This window comes from Calliphora vicina, chromosome 3 (genome assembly GCF_958450345.1).
Source record: "Calliphora vicina chromosome 3, idCalVici1.1, whole genome shotgun sequence".
NCBI lineage: Eukaryota > Metazoa > Arthropoda > Insecta > Diptera > Calliphoridae > Calliphora > Calliphora vicina.
In genome coordinates, this window is record NC_088782.1 from 75,870,072 (window position 1) to 75,889,849 (window position 19,778).

General features: G+C 30.6%; 1 protein-coding gene across 3 annotated transcripts; it reads left to right on the top strand.

The window, feature by feature from the left end:
• The first annotated feature begins 955 nt into the window (after positions 1–955).
• Gtpx (Glutathione peroxidase homolog with thioredoxin peroxidase activity) lies at positions 956–15,943 on the top strand. 3 transcript variants are annotated; one of them, XM_065503657.1, is made up of 4 exons: positions 1,021–1,087; positions 5,381–5,676; positions 15,110–15,430; positions 15,495–15,943. In XM_065503657.1, the coding sequence occupies exons 2-4, from the start codon at positions 5,386–5,388 to the stop codon at positions 15,684–15,686; spliced, it is 804 nt and encodes a 267-aa protein (XP_065359729.1). In that variant the 5' UTR covers positions 1,021–1,087; positions 5,381–5,385; the 3' UTR covers positions 15,687–15,943. The 3 variants fall into 3 exon arrangements, with proteins under 3 accessions (XP_065359730.1, XP_065359729.1, XP_065359731.1); XM_065503659.1 differs by lacking the exon at positions 5,381–5,676 and adding an exon at positions 1,455–1,565 and having other exon boundaries at positions 1,032–1,087; XM_065503658.1 differs by lacking the exon at positions 5,381–5,676 and having other exon boundaries at positions 956–1,087.
• Positions 15,944–19,778: the final 3,835 nt, after the last annotated feature.

Here is a 19,778-nt window from a genome sequence, read left to right on the forward strand (position 1 = left end):
TTAATCTATTATTTTTGCCTGAAAATTTTGTAATAAGCTCTAAATACCTTCACATAGTAAAATGTTATTGCTTTTTCTTATTCAAATCATCTTGAAAAAAGTTTCAAGGGTTTTAGTTTTTTCAGTCGTGGTTGTCATTCTCGTGGAATTGCCCATATGCGATTTTGATGTCTCAACTTATATATGGTTTCGAAGTTATATCATTCACTGTTGGATTTATACTTGCTAGACGACTTATTAATGCAATTGTAAGATTTGTTTATAATATTCTACAAATACACAATTGGTCAATTCATGTCATATTGTCATAATGTCCTAACATTTCACAACGGTTTTTATTGTTTTTCAAGCAAAAAATTTCCTAAAATAATACTACTCTGAATGCTATGTTTATTGTGTTATCGTAACCAACCAGCAAAGACCTGCGACGAATGCCTAAGAATCGGTTAAGCCAAGCCGCCGAGTCGTGATATATTAGGGCATTATGACAATATGATCAAATAGTAGTGAATACCCCAAATATTTCAGAAATTTGTATTGTTTCGTAATTTTTTATTATTATTTATTTAGTAGTATTTTAAATACTTTATCTTATAACTATATAACAATAGATTCAAATTATTTTCATTTTTAAAGGCTCTGACATTATTTTTACAAAAAATAAACAATTTCTTTTAAATATATTAATGTTTCGTTCATTTTTAACATCACTTGGTAATATGTTGAATAACTGTAATCCTTTGTAGAATAGGCATCTTTTCATGAGCAAATTTTTTATTTTAATTTTACCAAATGTATATTGCATATACTTTAAATGTAAATAATTAGGGGTTTATACTGTGTAATATATTATTGACGTCAATGGCTTTTTATTACGGTATAATAAATAAAATTCGTTATTAAATTTTTGTAATTATTGTATTTAAATAAATTTTTTTACATGTATGAATTCATATTTTTAGTACCAAAATGATCAGCCTTGAAACATCTGATGACATTTTCGTATATATGTGTGTGTAGTGTTTATTTAGAAATCATTCATTGTTTTTCGAGTGTAACTACCGGTCAGAAGTTTATTTTAACAAAAGTGAGTAAAATTAATATAGATATATTTTAAACAACTTTTTATTATTTGAAAAGCGAGTATAAAAATGTAAATAATTTTAATACACTGAAATTAAATCCAGAAAATTATTTAATGCAGATCTGTAGAAGAACGATTTGCGAAATTTTCTGGAATGATTAAGAGAATGCGACATAGGAGTGAAATCGATTTGAACTTTGCACCATCATACATATTTCATGCAATTTTCTTATAATAATTTAAAGATAAATAAATTCTTTATTGTGAAATACTTGGTAAACAATGATTGGCAAATTTTAATTTAACAGATACATACAAATTCCAAAATATTTTTTTTAATCATTTTATTAATTATTTGTACAATTTGTAGACACAGACAAAGCTATAGTCGAGGGAAATGACCACCAAAACATTATTGCATTTTATAATTGGAGCACTTGTTACTGGCTTGGGATCTTATTACTATTACTATAATTTAAAAGTAATTAAAAGTTTTATTCTAAATTTTAACTACAATCAAATACTAACGTCACATTCATTAACTATTAGTTCATTTGCAATAATTTTAAATGGTGTTATAGTTAATGGTACAAACATGTATGTATACCTAAACATTTTTAACGACATCTAGTAATTAGTTAAAAAATATTTTGGATGTTAAAGTATTCAATATGGGAAAGTTTGTGCGAAATTTCTTTATACGTTTTCTTAAAGTTACGATTCTAGCAACAAAAAGTCAACTAAAAAAAATTATCAGGTACAACAAAGTTCTCTTATTATTACATATATACCTACTAGCTGTCCCGGCAAACGTTGTTCTGCCATATATATTCAGCCCAATCATGAATAAAAAATCCGCGGGTGTTTTTTTCCCTTTTCCCATTTTTCCTATTCAAATTCAATGTTAAAAAAAATGGGAAAAGGGAAAAAACTCTCGCGGAATTTTTATTCATGATTGGGCTGATTATTTCTAGTGAATATTTTGGTTATAGCCAAAGTATAACAAGTAGTCCAACTCTCTATTTTTTAAAATTACTCTCTCACATATACGGGTACGGTGTAAATTCAACACCCTTGTGAGAGAATTATACACATCAAAAGTCTCGAGATTTTAACTATAAATTGTCGAATAAATATAGTTTGATACACGTAAATTCACTAACATACACTATTTTATAATTTTTTTCAACACATTTAGCACTTTTTCTTTTCCGAATCACGTCCATTTCGCACAAACTAAAAAATATTTTTTTTTATTATTTTTGACGTTTTATTTTGTTTGTGGTAGGTTTAAAATATAGAACAGAGTTTCAATTTTTGGTATTGAAAATAGAACAAAATTTAAATAAATTAAAATTTAAACATTTTTATAGAACTCTGTGTGTCTGGTGAAAATTAAAAAGGAACCAACACATGTACATTTTTGTTACTAACACATCCCAGCGGGAAAAAGATGCAGTAAAGAGGCCTTCCTAAATGCCTCATTTTGCAGACACAAGGACTTGCAAAATCATTTTGCCGCATTGCAAAATCATTTCAATTTTACACGGCGTGTCATTGCGAGCCAAGGCCTTGCATACTCGCTACTGTTAGAGGGCTGTGAGAAGGCCTACTTATGATGGGCTGTTGGCAGCCAACAAGCTCAATTGTTATTAGAAGGGGATTCATAGGGCTTCTTGAACACCTTCTAAGAGCAGGCAGGGTGGAATGAGTATCGGATCTTTTAGAATGTGTAAGTATGCCTTTTAGAAGGCCTAAAAATTGAAGTCCTATCATTTTTTCCCGCTGGGATATTTAGACTTAGGTACTTTTTCACTAACACATGTATAGAGTTAGGTACTGCTGTCAAAGAGTTGGACTACTTGTTATACTTTGGTTATAGCCGTATGAAATATACTTCACGACATATTCTCATACTTACAAAATATACTTAATTTCATAAAAATCGGTAGAGCCGTTTCGTTCTGTTTGAAACTCAAAGGGCGGTTGAATTATTTGGATATTGCTAAAACAAAATTATTATAATTGCTAGGAGGGTGAAAATTGATGGTTGGTTGATGCCAAATAAAACAAATGCGAAAAAAATGGAAACAATTTTTCTGGATAGGGACAGTCTAATGACCTAGTGGCATGAAATATACATTACGACCTATTCTCATACCTACATAAAAAAATTTCATAAAAATCGGTTGAACCGATTCGGAGTAATTCAAACACAAACATTGTGATACGAGATTTTTATTTATTAGGTAGATAGAATATTAAGGTTTATAAAATTACAAATTCATTCTGAATGGAAAAAGTTATTTTTCTAAACGATTTACGCATTTTTCGTATTTAACTTGGAGCTCTAAATATTATTATAATAAAAGTACAGAAATTATTAAATTTTGACCAAATAAAACTACGAGTTCGAGAAGTCTGGCCAAATACCGTTATTATATTATGAAATTTTAAAAAAACGCTGGATCAAGATTGGACAATCACAAAAATATTGTATACTTTTCTTCAAATTAAGTACCTTTCGTGTGATGTTTCTACAAATTACACACTCTTTTAACTAAATTTAATGTATAATTTTCAAACTTAATAAACAACTCATATCGTTTCAAGTTAATTCTTTGTTTTTACTTTATGCTTTGGCTTTTGCTGTTAGTAATTTTATTTTTTGCCACTTATTAAAATCAAAATTCCAACGTGAGATTTGAAAATATAAAAATAAACCATTTTTCAGTTACAAATTACGTATTCTATTCTACAAACATTTCGTATTACAACAAAGTTTCTAAAAAAAGATTTTTAAATATCTTGTAAATATACATATGTACATATCAGGAATAGGTAAATACATTGTAGCTCTGAATCGCAATGATCACAAGTACATTGGAACCTTCCAGGTGATCTGAAAAATAGAATAATAAATAAACCTGATTAGTTTTCAGCATGACAAACATAAAATCCTTATCAAGAGAATAATTTATTTGTGATTTGAGTGGTAACGATTTGACCTTAGTCTAGACGATATATCGTCATACCAAGTGAAATAGGAAACATTTTTGATTTCGAACGGTAGCATGCTGGTCATGCATGTTATACATTTATGACTTATATGTCATAATTGTTTAGAATCTAAACTTCAGATGATGTGATCAATGTAGATAACAGTTATCAATAGCAATTAACATTTTAATTGTTTACTATTTACATACTCATAGATCATTTGCGACAAGAAGGTCAAAGCACAAAATTTGTTTTTTTTTGAAATGAGAACTATAAAGTTTCCAAATAGTTTTGTCTTAGGAATAGTTTTTTCTATGAAATATTTTTTTGACGAAATTTAGAAGAGTTGGATTATTTAGAATATGTAACTTTTAACCCAGAAATGTGTTTATTACAAAAATATTATTAAATATAAAATTGGATCTAGTTATAATGGAATCGTAATATATACTGTATTATCATTCTGAAAAAATATAGAAGTTAAAAATCGGTTGGGAAAATCTTCGATTTCACATGATAATGAAAATAAATTACAAAATCCTAGACAATCGTATGATTTTCAAATATTTTGATATGAATATCTGAAGAAATTTCAAGTTTTTTAAAATTTTGTTAAAAAGAATTCTAAATATTTAAGAATTACTATTTTGTATATCCAGTATGTGTACTATAAAAAAATCAAAGAATTAGGCCAATATAATAACAAATGTTCTGTAAATATTGAAATAATCCAATTCTGAAAAGTATTTCCAAACGTCAGAGTCGATGCGGCACAGGTTAATCCGACCCGCACTTCTAAATATGTTATTCAAATGTTTAATAGTCCCATATTCATAAACAGATTTTAAATTTATCAAAGGTTTATAAAACAAATTTTAAATATAAAATTTTATTTTATAAAGTTTTTAACTTAAATTTGTATTTGTATAGATTGTGAAATTACACACATAGTTTAACGTACAAATTTGAATATTTACTAATTAACTAATTAGCATCTATTTAAAAGCAGCAACATAAATTTTTGTTACATCATAATAAATTGTATTTTAATATTCTTTTAAATGGTGTTGCTTCATTTTCTGAAGTAAAGTTTTTTGTTTGTTTAGGTTTCTAGCAAAGTCACTACGATACGTGTACAATTTACATAAACATGAACTATTAAACAACTTAGGTAACAATCTATTGGACTACTTTTAATTGTCCAACATTCAAGTTCTCCTTAACCGCACACAACTGTATTGAAAGTATGTGTGTTGACATTGTTATTAAATAAATTTACCTTGGATTTATTTCCAGCTGCAATGTTTGCCAATAATTTAATCAAATGCCTTAAGAATGCAGCTGTAGCTAATGGCAGAATTAATCTATATCAGTGTAATAATAAGTGTAGTATGAGCCAAATGCTCGCTAAAGGGCGACCAAAACAATTACAGGAACCACAGCAACAAACGCAATGCTACTCAACCTTGTGTCCACGTACACATTTAATGAATAGGACACGCATATGCTTAGTGCTACTACCATTGACCAGTGTTAGTTGTACAGCTCATACTTCTGCGCCGACCAATGTAAACGCAACAGCAAGTAACGATGTGAGTAATTCAAAATGCACAGTGAAACGAGTATGATTTTTCGTATAGACTAAATAAATTTCTTAATTTTAAATAAAGTCTACATTATTGTCGTTGATAACGCAAGTAAAATTATAAGTATATACGACCATTCCTCTATTAGTCAGATAGTACGGGAAAGCTTTTATTTAAATAGTGATTAAAAATAACAAAAGACACAAATTAAAAAAAATTATAAATGACCAGTATTATTATTATTTCTCCTTGATTTCGGATTGATCGAAAAATTACCTAGGCAAATCCGAACGTACGTTCAGTACGGTTAATACAATCAGCTTTCTAGTTAGCACAACAAATTTTAATATTCATAGAGCCGTTTAGTATATATTTTTGGTGTTCGTGATTTTTATTCAAGCTTTTTCTTTTTTTACGATGTAACATATGAAAGGGCTTACATTCCCTATATTTCAGCGATTTAAGCATAACTCAATAAAATCTTAAACTCTGGCACTATTTTTCAGACAAAAACAGAACTTCACAGAATCAATCCTCACGTCCCTTGGAACTTTCATATACGTCAATATTTGTCCAATTTGATAGTTCTTGCCATTTTGTGTAATTATCATTGTTTGTACCATTAGTTACTGATTAGATTTACAGCATTGATTAATGGTAATGATATTGATAAAATCGTATATTGAAGAAAAAATCCTTAATGCCAAAAAAATAATTTATTGAATACTCCCTAAACTCAGTTCTATAAGTAGAAGAAACTATTAACTTAAAATTAATATACGACTATTTCGTCCATTAGTTCATACAAACCGAACTTTTCAAACTCTTACAGCGATTTCACTGTGCATAAAATTAATAAATTTTAAACTTAAGTTGTGTCCTGTAAACAATTTCACACTCAATTTGCTTCAATTCTATTTGTGCTAATACATTTTTTTTCAAATCACTGTTGCTAAAATATTAACAAAGAAACTTGTAAATATTTAATTAACATTGTTCTCCTTTCTGCTGTTGAGTTACATGTGTAGTTATTAACATTGCTTTCTAATACTTAATATCTCTTATATACATACATATACATTAGAGTGCTCCAAGATTGTATGGACGAAAAAAATTTTCTAGGTAGAGGCCGTCCCCCCCTCTAGAATGGTTGTATGTATTGCAGAAACTCGTTGTGTAAAATATTAGGATGATGTTATCCTAACTGGTGCCGCAACGACGCTGAAGTTTTGAGGTGCATTTACAAGGGGAAAAAATGCAACTTTTTCAGTTTTTGTACAAATTTTTGCATTAAATAATTACTTTTGCAATTTAATTTAAAAGAATCGAAATGTACACGTAATTGTCGTTCTAATCTATATATATAAAAGTGAATGTGTGTTTATATGTATGTATATTTATTTGTTTGAAGTCTATAGACGTCTAAACGGCTAACCAGATTTGCTTGAAATTTTGACTGTATGTTTCTCTATATCTGGAAGGAACAATAGGATACTTTTTGTTTTGAATTTTCAAGTGGGCGTGGTACCTTCCATACAAAGTTAATTTTAAATATCATATATTTTGGAAATAATAAAAGCTATAGTCCTCAAATTTTGCATGAGCAATACCACCGTTTGTATAAATATTTGAGGCCAAAATGGGAGTAGAAGCCACAGAGGGCGTGGCACCTCCCATATGATGATAATTAAAAAATCTATTATATGGGATACATAAATTTTGCACGGTTATTCTATCATCAATATTAATAGTTATCAATAGTGGGCGTGGCATATCCCATACAAACTAAATACTAAAAATCATATCTATGTGTATAATTTTGGTATGTAAAGCAATGAAACTTTGTATGAATTACTTATTTAGGCCCAAAATGGGCAAACTAGCAAAAGTGGGCGTGGCACCTTCCATAGATATAATGACAAATTATATATAGGGAAAGCTATAGCAGCTATCAATATTAATTTTTAGTACAGAAGTGCGCGGACTACCAACAATATTAAGTAAATGTTAAAATTTGTATACATTTGAAACCCTTATCTATATATAAAAGTCAATGTGTGTTTGTTTGTATTAGCGAAGCACACCGGGTTTTAGCTAGTAACATATAAAAGACAAAAATTGGTTAAAAAATGTTAATGTTATTAAAAAATCACCAGGCCATTAACGTGTCTCAGGCCACTAGAACAAGAAATGTAGAAACAAAATTAACATATTTTGATAAATATTATAATAAAAGTACATTTTTACTTAAAATATATCCATATTTACTTGTATATGAGTTTTTGTCTTCGTAGGATACCGTTAACCTATTCTCAGGTATCCAATTTCAAATTTTTTAAAAATTTTGTTAAACAAATTTCAAAATTTTTGATCATCACATTAGGATTTATTGAGAACATAATTGGTAATAAAAATATGAATAAAGTATGTATGTAAAGTAAGTAAAGTATCTCAAAATTTAAATCGCAGGTACGGAAAAACTATAGGAGGTATTTTCATACTTTTTGCATATTTTTATTACCAATTATGTTCTCAATAAATCACAATGTGATGATCAAAAAATTTTGAAATTTGTTTAACAAAGTTTTAAAAAATTTGAAATTGGATACCTGAGAATAGGTTAACGGTATCCTACGAAGACAAAAACTCATATACAAGTAAATATGGATATATTTTAAGTAAAAATGTACTTTTATTTTAATATTTCTCAAAATATGTTAATTTTGTTTCTACATTTCTTGTTCTAGTGGCCTGAGACACGTTAAAGGCCTGGCGAGTTTTTAATAACTTTAACATTTTTCAACCAATTTTTGTCTTTTATATCTTATTAGAACGACAATTACATGTACATTTCGATTCTTTTAAATTAAATTGCGAAAGTAATTATTTAATGCCAAAATTTTTACAAAAACTGAAAAAATTGCATTTTCCCCCTTGTAAATGCACCTCAAAACTTCAGCGTCGTTGCGGCACAAGTTAGCGTTATCCTATCATCCTAATATTTTACACAACGTGTTTCTACAATACATAGAACCATTCTAGAGGGTGGGACGGTCAAAATTTTTATTTTTTATTTTATTTTTTTGGAGCACTCTAATATACATATATGTATATTTAAAGTACAATTGACCCTTAAATAGTATAAACGATAACGAAAATACTTGTACCATTCGGTTGAAATGTACTTAAACTGATTATACAGAGCTTCCCTGTTTTGCCTTTAATGCTGTGAATGATAGTGATAATTTTATTTTTTATGTTTAAAATTATTATTGATTACACCGCACAACACAAGTCGAAAATCTTTTTAACACATGATAAAGTCCCCTATGTGTTTGAAAATACTCACTTAATATAGTCATACTACATTTTCAGTTTTTCATCTCGGGATATTTTTTTTGCTTTAAAAGGACTTTATATTTGCAAAGGAAGTGAAATATGAATTTCTTCTTTTTTTAATTTACACTTGCCCTAGTATGGTGATATGAATGACAAATAGAAGAAGAAGAGGATTATCTTGACATCTCAAGAGAAAAATTTGTTTTAATTATTATAATGTTTTTTTTTTTTTTTTTTTTTTTTTTTTTTTTATTATTAAAATCTTAAATATATTAGGTACAATGTTATGAGAATTTACTTAAAAGTACTACAACAATTAAAATCTAGCAATTGAATATAGGAACTATTAATAACACAGTGTCAAGGAAACTTTGTAAAAAAACCTTATACGTACAGTAGAGAGACTTATAATGAAATTGGTTAAGCCATCACTGAACATATTCTTTTAATATAAAAGAATCTCAGTGCTGCCTTAGTAAATTTCTTATTGTTTCAAAATTAGACAACCTGCATTTTTCATTGAATGACAGCGTCAGATCCCTGGTATACGAACTTATCATTTTATATTTGAAATTACTATGTAGTAATTCTGTGGGGTATCTACGAGGTAGATTATGTATTATTTTTAAATTTTTGTTCTGAATTATTTGGAGCTTTTTAGTGTGTGTTTTGGCAGCTTTGTGAAACCAAACTTGGCAACCATAGGTCATTATTGGTCTTATGCACATTTTATATAACAATGTCTTGTTTTTCGAGTTGAGCTTTGATCTACGGTTAAGGACTGGGAACAGAGCACGACCACATCTTATCGCTTTGTCGCAGACGTATTTAACATGCTGTTTGAAAGATAATTTTTTATCTAGGATAATACCTAGATATTTCACTTCATCCTTTATAGGAATTATATTTCCTCCAGAATACAGGATTTGAGAAGGAATACGTTTTGGGGATTTATTGTAAGGAAATATGATAGCTTGTGTTTTAGCGTCGTTTACTTTAATTTTCCATTTGTCAAAATATTTTTGGCTTGACAAAAGGTTGACTTGCATTCTTTTGACAATTGCATTTGAAACTTTACCGCAGCATATAAAAGCACTGTCGTCAGCATAAAATGCCGCTTCATGATTCCCGCGGACATTTATATCTGAGGTGTACAGTGAATACAGCGTAGGTGACAACACCGATCCTTGAGGTAGTCCCGCAGGTATTCGCCTTTCACTAGATAAATTGCTGTCGACGCTTACAACAAATGAACGATTGTATAAAAAACTTTTAATAGTTCTTAATAAATATGTTGGAAAATCAAATGAGTGAAGTTTGAACAGTAATCCATCATGCCAGATGGTATCGAATGCTTTTTCAATGTCGAGAAAAATAACGCCTGTGCTCTTCCGATTACTTTTGTTGTCTTCAATAAAGTTAATAACCCTCTTTAGCTGATGTACTGTGGAGTGCTCTTTACGAAACCCAAACTGTTGCTCAATAATGAGATTTTTTTGATTAGAAAAATCTACAATTCTACTGTGAATAACCTTTTCAAAAACCTTGGCCAATAGACTTAAGATACTAATTGGTCTGTAACTGGAAGGCAATTTGGGGTCTTTTCCTGTTTTATGGATTGGAATTACTTTAGCTTTTTTAAAACTAGACGGGAAGTGACCATTAATAAAGCAAGAATTAAATAATTTACTTAGTGTTTCAAAAAAGGAGTCTGGCATATTTTTTAGAATGATACTGTTTATTCCATCCAAACCAGGAGCTTTACCATTCTTTAATGAGAACACAAATGACTTGACTTCAGCCATGTCTGTAAGCTCAATGCTAGAACTATCATAATGAATTTCGTCTAGAATTTCGACATAATTAGATACTCTAGAATCTAAAGCTGAAGAGTTGTGGAGTGTAATGGTATGGGAATTACCAAACGCGTCCGCAATAGCGTTTGCTTTCTCTTCAGCAGTTTTTAAAATTTCGTCATTTAACAGAATATCAGAAAAACCTAAATTCTTACTTTTCAACGCCTTTGATAGTTTCCAAAATTTTTTAGAGCCTGACGGTAGATTTGACAAAAATTTTGACCAAGCCTCATTTCTATCCTTATCTAAGTGAAAATCAATTAGCCTGTTCAACTGTTTTAAAATACTTTTTAATTGAATTCTGAGGTTAGGATCCCCACACCTCTGAAATTTGCGATTGTATTTATTTCTTTGTGCAATTAGCATTTTAGATGTGCTCGATATTTCTCTCTGCCAAGAATTTTTGTTACCAACTGGTATTTTGCTAAAGGACTGATTAACAATAGTAGTCAATTTGTTAAAAGACAAATCCAAGTCGATCGAAGTAGCATCGTTTTGACCAATGTTTTGGCATCTAATTTCATTATCAACCCAGCTTCTAATAGCAGGCCAGTTTGCCCGGTTATACAGTGGGACTTGAATTGTTCTGTTTTGTAAATGACCATAAATAAAACACGAAATTGGAACATGGTCCGACTGTAAAATATTCCTATGTGACTCTAAGGCCGAAAAAGAAATGCTGGAGTTAGACAACAAAATATCTACAGTAGACGGTTGAACCTGGGTTAAGTTTTGTCCGAAACGGGTATAAGAATTTGGGTAATAAATATAATAACTATTCGAAAGACTGTGCGCATACAATTCATTACCAGCGGTATTGCTTGTCACACAGTTCCAATGTATGTGATGAGCGTTCAAATCTCCAAATAAAAAGAAGTCACTCGAAAAATTAGTGAGCAGGTCAAGGTCTGATTTAAAATTCGGACTGTAAACTGGGTTATACGCAGTTATAAAAACTACAGGTCGTCTATTTATCATTACTTGTATCGAGATATTTTCAATGCACTGTGTTTTAATTTTAGGTAATAACTTATGAACTAAATTAATTTTTACCGCTATTAATACTCCTCCTCCATGAGATTCTCGGTCTTCACGGTATAATTTATAGCCACCGAATTGAAGTTTGTGATGCGGCTTTAAAAACGTCTCGTTGAGTAAAAGAATATCAATATTTTTATCACGTAAAACTAGTTCGAGCTGTGAAGCTGCTGACTCAGTTGTTATGCCTTGAGCATTCCAGTGCATAACATGAACATTGTGTATAACAGATGATTTATATTGCATGTCTAAGCATATTACCCAACACTCTTAGTTTGTCATACTTATTCTGACATCTTTGAAGGGCGTCGACTGCATCGAAAAATATTTGCAAAAGTGTCTCATTAGATATGTCATCATTACTGCAGTTATTGTTGTTGTTTTTTAAAACATCTGAATACTGATTCACACTTTTAGAGCGGACATCACGAGTTTCCATTACACGTTGTTGGCTTGGTAATTCGGGAAAATTATCATTGTTATCGTTGAAATACGACATATTTGGACGGTTGTTGCCCAATCTGGGTTTAGAGGTTATTCGTCGTCGAATATCTAAGTATTCCTGGCGACATGGACAGTGGGGATCATCAGCTTTGTGATTGATCTGTTTAAGACCTTTCTTGGCACAGTTGAAGCACCTATAAACAACACCGGCACCTTGTGGTATTTTATTTAGCTTACATTCAACGAGTTCATGGTTACCCGCACAGGCTGAACACACAGTACTTCTGTGGCAGTTTTTCGCACCATGGCCATACATGGAGCATTTGGCACATTGAGTTGGACCCCTACTGCTTTTGAGAGGCTTTCTCCAGTACACAGAGATGTTACTAAACCATCTTATTTTTAGAATTTCTTGTTTGGATACTTGTTCACGGTTGAATTCTACCATATATATTGCATCGTCTTCAGATGACCTTTTAGTTTTTATTTCTGTAATACTTACAGGAGTTATATTGTGACTGCTAATAAATTCTTTTTGTAGTACATCCGTGGTAAATTGGGGCAGCCCGAATAGAACCAATTTGAAAATTTTTACATCTTTTACCTCGTGTGTGTAATACTTAAATTCATTCTTTTGAAGAATCTTCAATGCTTCTTCATATAGCCGCAATGAGCTGGACAATATTTTAGTCCCGACAGAAATTCGCTTATAGCTGTATTCCTCACCAAGTAGCTCGAGTAATTTCCAAAACTTGTGTTGAGGATCCACAATTATAGGTGGAACTTTTTCTTTGATGATATCGTCAACATCGTCGTCAGTTGCTAATAGATCAAATCTATTTGCACTTGTACTGGGTGTATCTGATGATTTTGGAACCTTAAATTTGGGTTTATTACCCCACTCTATCTTCCTCTTAGCAGTAGCCATTAAAGAAACTTTTTCCAAGCTTCAAATAATTGCTTAATTAAATTAATTTTATAAGGCACTTTAAATGAATAAATTACACTTGTTTACGATTGTAGGCAGAGATGCCAGATGAATTATTATAATGTTGTACATGTAAATCGTTTAAAGAGTGTTCAACATAAATTTACAAAATTGGCTCTTTCAGTGAACATAACAGGTTACAATCATATGCTTTCCTACATTATTTGTTGTGATATGTTTGGTATTGCAACACTTAAGAGTAGATGGTCATTCCAATCTATTTTATTCTTTTTTGATATAGTAAATTACAATATAGTCGGTCGATTCACAAGGTATCCTATCATGTCATATTGTCATAATGTTCTAACATTTCACCACTCGGAGGCTCGGCTTAACAGACTCTTAGGCGTTCGGCGCAGGTCTTCGCTGCTTGGTTACATTAACACAATAAACATAGGACATTTTTTGCTTGAAATGCAATAACATTTTCAAAGCATTGTGAAATATTAGAACATTATGACAATATGACATGATAGGATAGGATACCATGTGAGTCGACCAAGAATGTCGTGATTTGTTGTCATATGTTAATATAAATGTACCATCATTAAGATCATTAAGTTATGAACTATTGATTAGAGCTCAAAATTTGTTTAACAATTTAAATGAAAGTTTTCTAAAAATAAATTTAAACTTTAAGCGAATTGTCTGTAAGGATATTTTGTAAATCCAAAAACATTTATAAATAATTAATTTATCAAACTAAAAAATGTCCCTTAATATCCTTGAAAGTTTCGATTCCTTTAGTTTTATAAAACTACGGACCAAATTTTAATTTATTAAAATATAATTTATTTAGAAAAGGTTATGGGAAAAGTTTTGGACTTCATTTGAACTTGAAAAATTAAAACATAAATATTCTGAAAATCAAAAATATTATCTTTCATTTGATACCCATCATATAACAAAAATCACAACAAATATTTGTTTAAAGGAACATTAAATTTATTCAGTTGTTGTAAAAGTTCCGCTGTTGTTGATATTTGAACAATTTTTTTTAGAATTAGTTATAGAAACATTTCAAGTATAATACAGGATTACATTTTTTGTTTCTTAAAGAAAATTCTTCTCTTTAATTTGATATCCATAAAAATATAAAAAAGAATATACTTGACATTTTAAAGTGAGGATGACAAATAGTGAGGATATGAAAAACCGAGTATGCAGTATGTTCTAAATGAAGGACTGTTTGAAAAATATTTGTTTGTCTTTTTACAAGACGCCATTCTCCGTTATCGTGAGTTTGTACTTTTTGCCAATAGTACCTAATAATCTGGAGAAATATAGAAATCCTTGGTTATATAAATTGAAGTTAAATATATAAAATATTTGTTAAAAAAGCTGTGGAGTTAATTCTTAATTCAAAAATAATTTCTTACTAATCGAATTACACAATAAGCCCTTGTTAAATATATTGAATGCTGTATATTTATAGGTCGGTTTAGAAATCTGGTTTTAGTATTTTTTATTCCTTTTATTTATATTCCCCTTTTGTATGTAATCTTTAAATATGTATTAATAAAAGAACGAACTTGATTAGTGTAAAAAATGTTTTAAGCAGTTAAGGGTTAAATGAAGTATATACTGCACAATTTTAAGTATATACCTGCTATGTTATTACGTTCATGACTAACACTACTAACACATCTACTAACTTGATTAATATACATTCATAAATATACATACATACATATACATATATTCATATAATACACAATTGTTCTAAGCATTTTCTATAGAACAGCTAATACAAATTAAATATATTTACTTTCAGTCGGATATCATGTCTGAAGAAGCTAAAAACGCCAATAGCATTTACGATTTTACCGTCAAGGATACCCATGGCGAGGAGGTTTCTCTTGATAAATACAAGGGAAATGTCGTACTAGTCGTTAATATTGCCTCTCAATGTGGTTTAACAAAGAACAATTACAAGAAGTTGACCGATTTGCGTGAGAAATATGGTGACAAAGGTTTGAAGATTTTAAATTTCCCTTGCAACCAATTTGGCTCACAAATGCCAGAAGGTGATGGCGAAGCAATGGTTTGTCATTTACGTGATGCCAAAGCCGATATTGGTGATGTTTTCCAAAAGGTAATTTTATATAATACTTCAATATTTTTACAAATATACATGTTTTGTTTTTATTACAATTTAGGTTGATGTAAACGGTTCGAATGCCGCACCTTTATATCAATATTTGAAAGCTAAGCAAACTGGTACTTTGGGCAGTGCTATTAAGTGGAATTTCACCAAATTTTTGGTCAACAAAGATGGTATTCCAATAAATCGTTATGCTCCAACCACCGATCCAATGGACATTGCTAAAGACATTGAAAAGTTGCTTTAAAAGAATTGCGTAACGCATTTAAATTCTAAAGGACAATGGCAACTTGAAATTATTGTCGTTAAATTATTTAAGGTTTTTTTTTCCTATGAACTCATGTTATTATTATACTATATATTTCGGGTTTTTGTGTTTAAAATCCAATCATTTTAATCATTATAATTGTATTTATCTTCTCCACTGCATATCAAATATGCAATTTATCTGTTTGTAGAATTTTCGTAATAAAATTTGTTTTCAATTCCAAAAATATCTTAAAATATTTGTTGTTTTTTATATTATTTCTTTATTTTTGGTCAAAGCGAAATACCAACACACTCTGCTGCTCTAGTGCACATATGCAAGTATGTAGTTCTAGTTCAACGAACAGTTTTTACTCAACGCAAGCAGTAACAATTTCAAGTTCATCATATCTGTAGTGGTAAAACATCTCGGAATGGAATAGTTGACCTTCCGGCAATTAAATAAGAAATGTTGTTTTAGCCTTAAACGAAATACTGAAGTTTTTTATTCTAAACTGCAAATAAAGCAAACAGTGTTTCACATAAGTTTGAATGCTGACACGTTATGTAAAGACAAATTCATTTAGTATATCGTTAGTTTAGTAAGCAAACGTGCTAACTTCACTTTTGAGATAATAATAAAAAACGCTAGAATAAGTTAAATTACACTGTTTGCGTAAACAAAGTTTACAATTATTTCGTTCAGTTCATTTTATTTTGCATAAATTGCAAAAATATTATCTCAGTCACAAGGAATTGAGTATAGAGTAAGTTCGGGTAATGTGGTATAGGCGGGTAATGTGGTACAGCTACTTTTCTCTACAACTAAGAGCATAGGAGTAACGGTACCAAGCTTAAGAGTTTTATGATCTCAGAAAATTAACATTGCGTGAGTGTACTTCATTTTTGCAGGTCATGAAAATAGTTAGTTGTAAAAAATCAAAGTGATCTTGTGGTAGACTTTTTTTTGTGATCTGTTAAAAATTAATTTTTTCCTAAAATCACGTTTTTTAAACTTCATTAATTTAATTTTAAAGTCAAATGGGAATATTTTGCTATTGAAGAACACATGCAACAATATTGCATAGTTAGTGTATATGTTTAAAGAATTTCAAACAAATAATATGCCAAAGAAAGGTGAAGCAATAAAATGGGCAGCGGAAGATTTGAAGAAAGCTATCTGAGCTATTAGAAACAACGAGATAGACATTACTTTCGCATCAGTCATTCAATGTCTTCTACGAAGCGAAGAATGTATTGAGGAGCTTGTGGTTGGCGGCTGACCAGCCAACTTTAATCGCATCCATTAAAGATGATTTAAATAAAACGCAACTCATTTACTAATTAAAATACTATGCATCGCCAATTTTTTCAATGGCTTGTTTATGGGCTTTCTCCCTTTTTCCGAAATTTCTCTGAAACTTGAACTTAAAAGACTTTTTTACTTTCATGGATGTAAACCTAACACTTGTAGTAGAACACCAGCTGAGAACTGTTCCAATCATTGCCGGAATCGGTTATGAAAACGACATAACGATTCATTAAATTTCAACCAAAAAATACATTTAATAAGGAAATATTTGATAATTTTGAAATTAATTATCATATAAACTACTGATATCAAATACGTTGCTAAAGATATATGTATTAGTTAAATCCGGACAATGCACAGTGTAAGATTTAGCCATTCTAGGGAGACAAAATTAAATATCTTGGAAAAAAAATGATTTTATTATGAATTTTGGTACAAGGTGTTACTAGGCAAATATGTGCCATTGTCAAAAAAATGGTCGAAATTGGACCACTGCCACACCCACCTACCATACAACCGCAAACATTTAAATCTGATATTATTCGCGTTGGATAATCAAAAAGTAAAAAAGCAGAGAGTTTGTTATAAATAAATTGCAAAATCACGTTTTGTTCGGTTTACCGCTTCCCACCTTAGCTTAAATCTAATATGGCTATTATGCAAACATTTTTGAACAAATTCATTACACAATACAATTATAATGCAATTCATTATAAAATATTAAATTTATGTAAAAAAAACAAAAATTTGCGTCATGTACAAATTATTAATATTTATGAACATGTTCTTATTCTGAATGAAAAAAGTTTGGGAAAAAAATCATGTTCGATTAATAATATTTATTACAAAATCCATTCCAATTATGAATTTCTTTTTTCTGTGGTTTTAAAAATTTTGTTAAACAAATTTCAGAATTTGTTGATCATTGGGATTTATTTTGCACCCATATAACACGATGGATTTTACGCAGGCGTCAAATATTCTTAGTTTCGTTGCAACGCTAATTGTGTTTGATCTCCACACTTTCTTTACACAACATTGCATATCTGCCCTTAGCTTTTATCAGTCGGCTTTCTACATCAAGTGTTGTACCACCATTTGTACTTATAATGCTGCCTAGATATTCAAAAGTGTTTACTACACTGATCTCCTGCTCATTAACTGCAAACTGAGATGTGTTCACGGCATTAATTCCCATCGTCTTGTTGATATTAGTTCTTAGTCCTACTTTCATTGATTCTTCAGTAAGTGAAGTTATGAGGGATTGCATATCCGAATTCCTATTGGATAGAAGGACAACGTCGTCTGCATACTCTAGATGTGCTAATTTATTGTACAATCCCCAATTGAGTCCCACAGGCACTGTTTCAACGGCATCAAATATAACATCCATCACAGTTATAAATAGCAGCGGTGACAAAGCACAACCTTGCCTTACGCCACTCTTCGTCATGAAGCTATCACCCAAAGCGCTATCATGCAAAATCCTGCATGTAGATCCTTCGTAGCTATTCCTGAGGATGTTAATGAGCTTTTATGGAAAACCTCTTGCATCAAGCGCCATCCAGATAGATTCCAACAATGTAATTGCTCCTGTTTGGAAGTCACTGTATTACCACTTTCACCGTCTATAACAGGAGAACAACATTTAATATTGCCACCACCAGCAAGTGTTCGCGTCAGTTTGAAAAGTTCCTTCATATCTCCTTTTTCCGATGCTGTCTGCGCTTCCTTGCCAATACCATCATAAAATTGCTTCTTGTCTTGTTTAATTTGTCGTTTAATATGTTTACTCAATTCGCCATACCTTATGTCATATTCCTCTTTACGTTGAGGATCATGTTCGCCTATCATCGCTATTTTAATTGCTCGTATTCCATCTATCAGATGCCATGCATCCGTAGACATCCATTCCTTTTGCTCGGTCGAGCGAAATCCGAGAGTATCTTTGCAGAGATTTTGGAGTTTAGTTTTTAATGTCGACCATAGATTTTCAGCAGAAACGTTGTCATTATCATATTTATACTATCTATAAAGCGGATCCTTACAGCAGCAGCTTTCAACTTCTGAGTGTCGTATGTTCTTCTGTTTTGAGTGACGTTACATCTTTTGGGCCAAAGTTTCAATTTCATCTCAGCAACTATTAAGTAATGGTCACTACCAATATCTCCACTCTTATTACGCACGTCGCATAATAGATTACACCACTCCCTAGTAATGCAAATGTGGTCAATTTGGGTTTCGTAGTTACGTGGAGACTTCCAAGTTATCCTGTGACACATTTTGTGGGGAAATATTGATCCACCCACTTTAAGATCATGATTCAAACAGGTCTCCTAAAACAGTTCACCATTTTCGTTACATGTACCCAATGCATTTTTGCCCATTTTTGATTCGTAACCCGAGTTGTCGGCACCAATTTGGGCATTAAAATCCCTCATGAGAAGCTTAACATCGCTACTTGGAGTAGCTTGTAGCGTCCTTTCGAGCATATTGTAAAATGCTTCCTTGTCATAAAAGTTGCTATCTTTAGTAGGGGCATAACATTGAATTACTGAGATGTTGAAATTTTTAGAGCGGAAACGAACGGTAATAATAATAATTTTCGGTTATACTACAAATATTTTTTTTTCAAATAGTAGATTTTTTATCAATAAATATTTATGTATTTAATTACCAACTTTAGTATGTACTTGTTCGTTCACACTTTAAATTTCGGAACGATGTCAGCATAAATTTGTTATTAATTTATGAAATATTGACACCTCAACGTTAGTCTAA

What these genes read in the sequence shown, in the direction of transcription:
- Gtpx (XM_065503657.1), top strand. Translation starts at nt 5,386, where the DNA reads ATGTTTGCCAATAATTTAATCAAATGCCTTAAGAATGCAGCTGTAGCT. An exon ending in ACGCAACAGCAAGTAACGAT is followed by an intron (nt 5,677 to 15,109) that starts GTGAGTAATTCA and finishes ATTTACTTTCAG; the next exon opens with TCGGATATCATGTCTGAAGA. An exon ending in TTGGTGATGTTTTCCAAAAG is followed by an intron (nt 15,431 to 15,494) that starts GTAATTTTATAT and finishes ATTACAATTTAG; the next exon opens with GTTGATGTAAACGGTTCGAA.